We start from the raw sequence: 10,282 nt of genomic DNA on the forward strand, positions 1-10,282 counted from the left end.
ATTTTGTTCTTTCTTCTCCCACCCCTCCTGTCTCATGCCCCCCCCCCAATCCTTGCTGTGCATTGTGTGTTAGCTCTCATACGAGCCTCGACAATATATACAAAAGTTGGCCAAGATTCAAACCCTGGAAAATAACTCTGAGCCATGCAATGCTTTTTCAAACCAACTCCAAACAGGGATGACTCTCTGATACGAACAGCAATTACCTATTTACAGCTTCCTCTCTGATACCAACACCCATCCAATTGGTGTGGTGACGGTTGAAATCGCCACAAATGAGAGAGCGATATATATATATATATATATATATATATATATATATATATATATATATATATATATATATATATATATATATATATATATATATATGTAGGTAGTTGTAAATAGTCATCCATGTTCAGGGTTGGTTTGAAAAGCTATTCATGGCATTACTGCCATACATCTTCTACAAGGCAGCAAGTCAAACACAATTGATGAGTTTGTCAATGTAGAACTTTGTGAACAGGACATTATTACTTCTAGAAATGATTACAACTAACTCGTCAGCCAAATATTGTTGCTGCTCTTCTGCTTCATTTGGCTTCTTAGGATACTTCTTCATAAAGTTGACAATTGTACTGGCTATATACAGAGATGCATCTGTGGAGCACTCTTGCAATTGACCCAAGCCTGGTCTTTGTTCAGCCTTTCATCCAAGAACTGCTCCAATATCTCCATATCTGACATTACCACCTCATGGAACTTATTTCAATAAGGCTTATTTTTCCTGATACACTGGTTCATCCTGTCTCACCTGCAGGTATCCTGCCCAATATTCCTGTCTTTTCTTTCTTTTGGATGGAGCAATGTGAGTTGCTATCAATGAGCTTGCCTTCTCATTTTGCACAAAAATCAAACTGAAGGGATCTTATGTCATGCCACAAGGCTCACAAGTGTGTGATTATCCTTGGTCAAGTCAAAGTGCAATATCATTCTTGGGTAAAAGCTGAACTATTTGATCTGTTGTCTTCCCCCAAGATCTGTTGTCATCTTCTAAAAATATGCAACTTGCTTGTGTGCCCTTTCTTGTCTCCCACCACCACAGTGGATTATTTTTGTGACTGTGGAATGTCTGAATTCCATACTTACCTTCAAAGACACTAAGCCAATTCTCCTTGTATTTACCGTCCTAAATTTTCCGCTGCCATCTTAACGGTGCACATTTTCCACCTGCAAATGTGTTGAGAAGGTTCTGGCCAAGGCTGGTGCAACCACTGGGCAAGCTAGGTGGTCACCTGGAGCAGAAACATTTGGGTGGGGGGTGGGGGGTGGGGGCAGCAGAAAAGGTTCAGCCATGGCAGCAGAAAACCGAATTAACTATTGATGAAATTACATAAGTAAACAAGTAGACTTCAAGAGTGGGTAATGAAAAGTCTCGATCTACTGATGCACATCACTGACATAATAGCGCAGATGTGGTGGCAGAGTGATTATTCAAAAGCCTCAGACGTTTATGGCACTCCATGGATGTTTGGAAAGCACAACAGTTATAATTAGCACGCAGAAGGATGACTGTGGTTGTCAACGGAAGGTCCTGGATATTGGTGGGGGTGGGTGCTGAGGACGCTGAGGTTCAGTGGGTGGGCAATCGCCTATGTGAATATGATGATATGATAGCCATTGGCAGTTTGGTTCAGCTTCCATCAATTTTAATGTGCTGCATGAGAACGATATTGTCTTCGGAAGGTATTGTATTTATAATTGATATTATAAGAGGTGTGTGTGCGTGCGTGCGTGCGTGCGCATGTGTTAGTTACCATTGTTCTCAGAGATGGCTGAACGGATCTCCGTCAAACTTTCAGATGTTCATAAGTGACTCCTGGGAGTGTTTTAGCAAAAACAAGTAAAAATAATAATAACAATAAAAGTTCATTTTTCAGACAATTAAAAAAAAATCTCTTGATAGTGCTGAAGCTTTTATGATGAATGAAAGTTATATTCAAATACACATACGTATAAATAGAAAAACAATGACCAGACGTTTGAATACAAATATACCTCTTTCGGATGCGGTCAAAGTTGGCGGTACTTCTTCCTGAGCGGGACAATACTTATAGATTAGAGGAAAACTTAACCCAGAACCATCAACGGTACATTCACCTGCAACCAGTTGACGAATATCATCTAATTCCACTTCTAAAGTTCACACAAGGGTTTTTTAGTTTTAGTTGGAAATAAATGTGTGCTAGTCCTTTAACTCCTTGCAGCAAAATTACAAGAACAACGGGGGCTATGACATTTTATGTCTTTTTTTTTTTCCCTTGTATAATTAGTATTCGTTTTAGATAGCCCTTCCCCATCGTGTAGTGGGTTTATGCATCATATGCATTGGGTGGACTTTTAGGCAGGTCTTTCTTCCCATTCTTTATGTACTTTACTTCGCACACAACCTCTCCATCACACAAGCATGCAGACCTCAGCAACAGTGTGTTGCATACATGCGCCATGTATGCAACACACTGTTGCAATTGCATACATGGTCATTAGCATACATGCGCCCTTTCACATTCAAAATTCACGCCATAAACCAACGGACACTTCACTTCAACCTTCACCAGACTCAAACCATAACGCTACATTTCTCCGACCACCACAACATCTTCAGAATAATTCCCCCACACCATCCGACCACAACTCAAGCTCACCTACACTCACCATTAATGCCACAACCTCAACGACCATCTCCACCACAAATTACTACACCAAAAGCTCACCGCTACGCTACACCACCGCTCCCATCGCTCCACCACCAATGCCGCGCCTTACTTTAGGGACCAATGGAGCAAGCAAGCAGCCCGTACCATTATAGATACTTGGGTCTGGAAGTCCTGGCATCTAGCTTGGAGCGCAAGAGTGCACCAAATTCCATTCAACGTCGTGTGGATAGCCGTAGCGTACCACTCGATTACGGCCCTCATTGGGTTTCTGGCGCATGTACGTGGCCAGAGAGTGCAACCAAATGCTCCAGCATCATGTTAACCTTAGAGCTCCATCGCGTGGCAGAGTTTCAGGCGAGTGAGAGCATTTGTGCCGCCAAGGCCTTGCATGGGTGGAACGTGCGTCAGGGTAATGCTCCGTACACCAACGAGGGTGCTGCAGAACACCCATCACGCAACCTGTTCCACTCTCAAGCACCACGCCCACCACAAGAGAGCTCTGTTTTCTGGTTCTCTCTCTCTTCTTCTTCTTGTATTCACCGAGCGAGCGGGATGAGCAGAATGGAACGGAGCATGGAACGAGCAGTATTAGTCCATTAGCCTTTACATGTACAGACCTCTTTACACTCATTGTAGTCTGTCCTCTTACACATTCTTTTATTTGTTTCCAAACCTCCCTGACCCACATCTTTACACCTTCCTCTTTGCACCTTATCTGCTCGTCACCATACCCCTCATTTTTCACCTCTCTCTGACCATTCACCATAGATACCCTCAGTTTTCTTCCCCCTCCTCAGCGACTGGATTTGTGCTGGTCCGTTGACCGTGTTTGCTAAACAAAAAAGTCTCAGACATCTCTCTCTTTCTTGCTATTCTTTCTTCAAGATGATTGTGATGGCACCTGTTTTGTTATCATAATCTTCCACAATCTTAATTATGCTAAGGGAAACTATGCACTGTCTCTTTTGTTTGTATATAACTTTTGCTTTTGCTGCACCCCACCAATCCTTCCTTTCCCCTGCTGTACGTATTTTGCTGTGTATTAAAACCTTTGCTTATTGTTCCACATGCCTTTCCTCATCATTGCTATAAATAAATTGCTATTATTGTGAATGTACCCAGTTCGTCCTGTCTTTTCCGCCATTAGTACAGAATACACCTCACATAGTGTAGCCGGGAAGTTTTCACCCACCGATTGGCTCTTGTTGCCAGTGCGTACTTCGCAGCTCCTCTCGGCTGCACCTGATCAGGGAGGTTAACAAGTTCGCATCGAGGGCATGAAACTTGCTTGGTGTGTTCAATCCAATGGAAACGGTAACACATGAAGTAGTGACATCCTGCCACGATTGGCAGTACCAATGGGTATTCATGGTTGCTAAACAACCCGCTGGAGTGCGGAGTTATTCGTACTCGGTGGCCTCAGGACCGGGTGTTCGAGAGGAACTTGAGCACTTCCCCTCGTGGCGAAAATCGAACCCCTGATTCGTAACAATATTAACTTGAGGTTTCAGACACAGAAAGTGCTTTAAATATAAAAAAAATTGTATACAAAGCTATGACTCGTGGAAGAGCTGGAATACTGAACGGATCAGTATGCAACAGAACAAAAGGAAGTCAATTGGGGGGGGGGGGGGGGTCAGGGGTGGTTGACTCCAACAGCAAGGTTGAGGGACGAAATAGAGACAGCACAAGGTGGACAAGATGGATACAAAAGAAAACTCAGGGAGGAAAAACTGGAAATTTGGAAGGTGGTTGGCTTGGGGCTGGGTGGAGGGAGGAGTTAATGGGGGTAGAAATGATCAGGTTTTTGTGCTGTTGTTAAGGCAAATAATGATATCTTTACAGCGAATTAGATGAGGATGGTGGGAAGATGATCTACAAATTGGCTCTACACAAGGATGAGGACAGTAAGGATGTGAAATGGAAGGGGAGGGGAGATCAGGGATGGTGATGGAAAGTTAGGCAGTAATGAAGGTATGGTAAGACTATTTCAAGGATCTCTTTAACCAGGGAGGAAGCAACAGCTAGCTGGAGATATCAAGCTTTGTCGAGAAGAATGTTGAAGTGGTGGAGATTACGGTAGAGGTGCAGACAGCATTAAAGAATATGAAAATTAATGAAATGCGTGCGGAGATGTGAATTGTGATAGGAATTGGAGTCATTTGGACGAAGAGGCTGTTCAATATATTTATGAGTAAGATTCTGGAGGAGTGGTGGATTGTTGTGATTGTTCCAATATGTAAGAGGAAGGGAAATGTACAAGATCTGGGGAGGGACAGAGGCATCACACTTCTAAGTCGTTGTGCCGTGGAGTTTACAAGAGATAATTCTGGATGGGAGAATAAGGAAATTGGTGGAGCAGGAAATGGGCAAAGAACAGAAAGGTAGAGTTTAGAAAGGGTAAAGGAAAGATGGGTGAGATGTTTACAATGTGACAGTTGGTGGAGAAGAGGTTGGAAATGCAAGGGGCAATTGTATGAGGGTTTGTGGACCTTGTGAAAGTTTATGACATTGTCCCGAGAGAGATGGTGATGGCAACGGTGAGATGGATGAGAGTGCTGGAAGCTAGGTTGGTGGAAGGTACTTTTGAAGGAAAGGAGGGAAGAGTTTCAGTGGATCATGAGTTGTTCGAAGAGTTCAGTGTGAACATCGGATTAAGACAGGGAAGTTCACTCGGTCCACTACTATTTTTATGGGGATAGAGCTGGTGAGCAGGAGGGTCAGCAAGGGGGAATTCTGAGGAAGATATATGCAGATGATGCAGTTATTGTGGAGAGTGGGCAGGACACAAGTTAAAATAGTAAAAAGGTTATGGTCTGGACAGACACTGAAGCTCAAATGGTGAATAAATAAAGAAACAATGATGCAATAAAAAAAACCCCAGCCCTTTTGTTCTGATGTGTGGTAACTGGGCTGATGACGCCTATTTGTATTCACTATGATGTTACCCTTTGACATTTTCACCCAATTATTATTTCATGTTATAAGGGCTTGTTGAAATTTTGATGACAAAATGCTCTGGACACACACACACACACACACACACACACACACACACACACACACACACACACACACACACACACACACACACACACACACACACACACACACACACACACACACACACACACACACACACACACACACACACACACACACACACACACACACACACACACACACACACACACACACACTCCCACTGTGTGGAAATGGGCTAATTTAAGTAACCTTAATACTGTACTTGCAGTGGCACCCATCAAGACTCTGTGCAGGGAAAGATATGAGGATTGGAAGATAAAATTTTCAAGCATTGGTCTTCAATGTAAAGAGCTAACCGGAGACACTGAGGTGGATGAATACTTTGAAATACATGATGCCCATGTCATCATGACAACACCGGTAAGATGATAATTTATTTCCATTTTGAGTCTGTTGAAGTGATCTTATGTTGTATGTTTTGTGACTAAGGTGTTCACAGTACTTTGTACGATTTGTTTGCAGGAGAAATGGGACAGCATGACCAGGAGATGGCGAGACAATTCTTTAGTGCAACTCGTGAGACTTTTTCTTATTGACGAGGTATTGTACCAGCTAATACCAAAATGTTGTGAGGTGATACCTGCTTTACTATCGATATGGCATTATATGTCAGTGGAGTTGACAAGATGGTGATGGAGGTGATTGGGTATTTCATTTTTTTAACCCCACTGGAGGTGACTGGGTAGATGTCTTGTCAATGCCCCCCCCCCCCCCCCCCCCCGCTGGTGATTGTCAACGTGAATGCGAAGTCCGGAGGTCTTGTTAACACAATTACAAAAAACATTTTGTTTTATTTACAACACAATCCAACTCCATGAACATAAGAAGTGATAAAATATATAAGAAAACATGAGGCTCTTGTGAGGCCATACAAATGAAACGACCTTTATTGTTTGGTTTCTGTATGGCCTCTTATTCACCCATTTGTTCATATGCTTTCCGGTATGCTCACTTGTAGCCGTCATAACACAACAATGCAAAATATTTTATTGTGGGAGGAAATAAGACTTATGGATCACCTGTTTGAGTACAATCATACCTTTTGGTATTTCTTTTTTGAAAACATAATTGAGGCTCATGGAAGAGCGAGTACACTGAACAAATCAGGACGTAACGGACAAAAACAGGATGCAAAACACACATGCATTGGGTGGACAATGCAGACATACAAGGAAACTCCAAGGAGGGAAAATTGGAAGGAGGAATGATTTGGATGGGGCTAACCAGGGCAGAAAAGATCATGGTTTTGGATTGGTGACGATCTGAGATGGTGAACAGCTGCATTGAAGACTGAGATTGAAAGGGATGTGGAAGTTGATTCTACAGGCAGGAATAAAGAGGAACAAATGAATGGAGGTGAGCAGTGATCCTGGATTTAATGAGGCCGTAGAAGACAGACAGACCATTGAGCAAGGGCTGTTTTTAGGATCGTCATCGAGCCCTGGGCAGCTTTCAACTGTAATTCGTTTGTGGTAATGTTCCAAGGGATGGTTTGTCAGATCTTTATAAGATTTTTCTTTATCATTCCCGTTGCTCCATTTATCATTGGTACAATTTCAACGCTCTTCAGCATCCAGGATCCTTTCACTTCCTTCTTGATTTTTGGTCATTTTCTTGATTTCTGCATTATTTAGACCAAAATTACTGGGTACAAAAACCTGAATTAGCAATGCCTTCTGTTCCTTTTTATATCTGAGTGCTTTGTCTGGTTGCAGTGCTTGTTTTCTATGTTCATGCTGGATGGGATCATCAGGTCATACATGAGCATTGTGTTGTTTGCAATTTCTTGCTTTTGGTTCGTTTTTCCATGAGTTTTCTGGAACTGATATTGAAATTTCTGCAGATGTGCCAGTGGATTATTCTATGTACCTTCTTGCTTTGTGTATCCAGCTATTCTGACATGAGTTTTAAAATCTCAATAGGTGGTCACTCGTGCTTTATCGTTCTACCTTGCAGAACCTACATCTGTCCGATTGGCTCAGTCGCGCCATTTTTTTTAATGCCATTCATGTGGTGTGCTTGGTCTTGGGCATTTACAATGATTTGTTTTCTGTACCAAGTGAGCTGACCTTTTGGCCATTCCAGTGATCCCTCTTTGTCTATCCCTAATCTGTCAAACTTTTTTTGTTTTGTTTTTTAATATTTCCCTGCTCTTTTGTCTATCACAGTTGTCAGTACTGTATAAATCTGCTGATATTTACTCTCGCTGGAGGAGAGGGTATTTCATTTGGGTCCGTTTGTTTGTCCACACAGAAGTTTAGTATTTTTCTGCACAACTGCTTGTCAGATTGAGATGAAATTTTCACCATAGGAGTGACTACTTGTGAAGAATGTGTTATTGATAATTATGACGTCATAGTTCACGTGGTGTGGCAGCCATGTTGGAAAAACAGAAAAACTTTGGACCTCCATCTATGAAACCACACCAAGGAAAAAAATTGAAACTTGGCAAGTTAAGGGTTATCTCGGGAAAAAATGGTCCACAGAAAAAAAATTAAACATGATGACGTCATCAGCCACGTGATTCGGCAGCCATATGTATGTATGTATATGTATAAATATATATGTATGTATATTTACAGCTCTTGAAAGAAATGAGACCACTCCAAAAAAAATTTAAATCAACATCTCTACATGTATGGCAGCCATTCCATTCCATTCCAGTGTCTGTTGAATTCCAACACAGGCACACCTCATTCTACTTGGTGAGGTACTGATTAGGTGATCACCTGAACCAAATATTATTTAACAAGGAAAAGTATAAAAACCACTGCTGTGGTCATCACTATCCTCTTGCAATAGGACCAGCTGGATGGCAAAAACAGTGCTAGTAGTACCTCAAAAGTAATTGAAATCAAAAAAATAACTATTGACCATGCCAAAAGAGTTGAAAAGAAAAGTTTTGAGTGAGGAAAAGAAGGGTTCAATTCTGGCTTTACTGGCAGAGGGATACAGTGAGCATCACGTTGCTTCCATCCTTAAAATTTCAAAGACTGCGGTTCATAAGAACAAGGTCAAGCAGCAGACATTGGGGACAAAGAAAGCTACAGACTGGAAGAGGGCGAAAACTACTTTCCACTGACCGGGATGACCACCAACTCATTTGAATGTCACTCAACAACTATAGGATGACATCAATTGACTTACAAAAAGAATGGCAAACAGCAGCTGGGGTGAAGTGCACGGCAAGGAAGGTACGAAACAGGCTCCTGAGGCAGGGCTGAAGTCGTGCAAAGCTAGAAAAAAGCCCTTCATCAATGAGAAGCAAAGAAGAGCCAGGCTGAGGTTTGCAAAAGACCATAAGGATTGGACCGTAGAGGACTGGAGTAAGGTCATCTTCTCTGATGAGTCCAATTTTCAGCTTTGCACAACACCTGGTCATCTAATAGTTAGACGGAGACCTGGAGAGGCCTACGAGCCACAGTGTCTCGCACCTACTGTGAAATTTGGTGGAGGATCGGTGTTGATCTGGGGGTGCTTCAGCAAGGCTGGAATCGGGCAGATTTGTCTTTGTGAAGGACTCGTGAATCAAGCCACGTACAAGGTTGTCCTGGAAGTACACTTGCTTCCTTCTGCTCTGACAATGTTCCCCAACTCTGAGGATATGTTTTTCCAGCAGGACAATGCTCCATGCCACACAGCCAGGTCAATCAAGGTATGGATGGAGGACCATCAGATCAAGACCCTGTCATGGCCAGCCCAATCTCCAGACCTGAACCCCATTGAAAAGCTCTGGAATGTGATCAAGAGGAAGATGGATGGTCACAAGCCATCAAACAAAGCCGAGCTGCTTGAATTTAAGTGCCAGGAGTGGCATAAAGTCACCCAACAGCAATGTGAAAGACTGGTGGACAGCATGCCAATACGCATAAAAGCTGTGATTGAAAATCAGAGTTATTCCACAAAATATTGATTTCTGAACTCTTCCGAAGTTAAAACATTAGTATTGTGTTGTTTAAAAATGAATATGAACTTGTTTTGTTTGTATTATTTGAGGTCTGAAAACACTGAATCGATGTTGTTATTTTGATCAGTTGTCATTTTCTGCAAATAAATGCTCGAAATGACAATTTTTTCATTCGGAATTTGGGAGAAATGTTGTCAGTAGTTTATAGAATAAAACAAAAATGTTCATTTTAGTCAAACACATGCCTATAAATAGTAAAACCAGAAAAACGGATAATTTTGCAGTGGTCCCTTAATTTTTTCCAGATATATATATATATATATATATATATATATATATATATATATATATATATATATATATATATATATATATATATATATATATATATATATATACACACACACACGTCTTCTTATTTTGGCTGCTCCCGTGAGGGGTCGCCACAGCGGCTCATTCGTTATGATTTGGCACAGGTTTTATGCCGGATGCCCTTCCTGACGCAACCCTGGTCGCCTCTTACGACACAGGGATAATATATATATATATATATATGTATATGTATATGTATATGTATATGTATATGTATATGTATATGTATATGTATATGTATATGTATATATATATATAT

The 10,282-nt window shown here is 41.6% G+C and overlaps 1 protein-coding gene across 6 annotated transcripts in view; it reads left to right on the plus strand.

Annotated features, from left to right (window-relative positions):
- Positions 1-10,282, plus strand: part of HFM1 (helicase for meiosis 1) — a 306,617-nt gene that overhangs the window by 37,557 nt on the left and 258,778 nt on the right. For all 6 annotated transcript variants that reach the window (XR_015059302.1, XR_015059303.1, XR_015059305.1 and 3 more), the window contains exons 6-7: positions 5,953-6,104; positions 6,207-6,284. Coding sequence is in view for 1 of the 6 variants with exons in the window: in XM_085885562.1 (XP_085741688.1) it covers positions 5,953-6,104; positions 6,207-6,284 (230 nt within the window). In the remaining 5 variants the exon portion in view is untranslated. The remainder of the gene's footprint in view (positions 1-5,952; positions 6,105-6,206; positions 6,285-10,282) is intronic.

This window comes from Eptatretus burgeri, chromosome 6 (assembly GCF_056783735.1).
Source record: "Eptatretus burgeri isolate ZD-2024b chromosome 6, Ebu_testis_v1, whole genome shotgun sequence".
NCBI classification, from domain to species: Eukaryota; Metazoa; Chordata; class Myxini; order Myxiniformes; family Myxinidae; genus Eptatretus; species Eptatretus burgeri.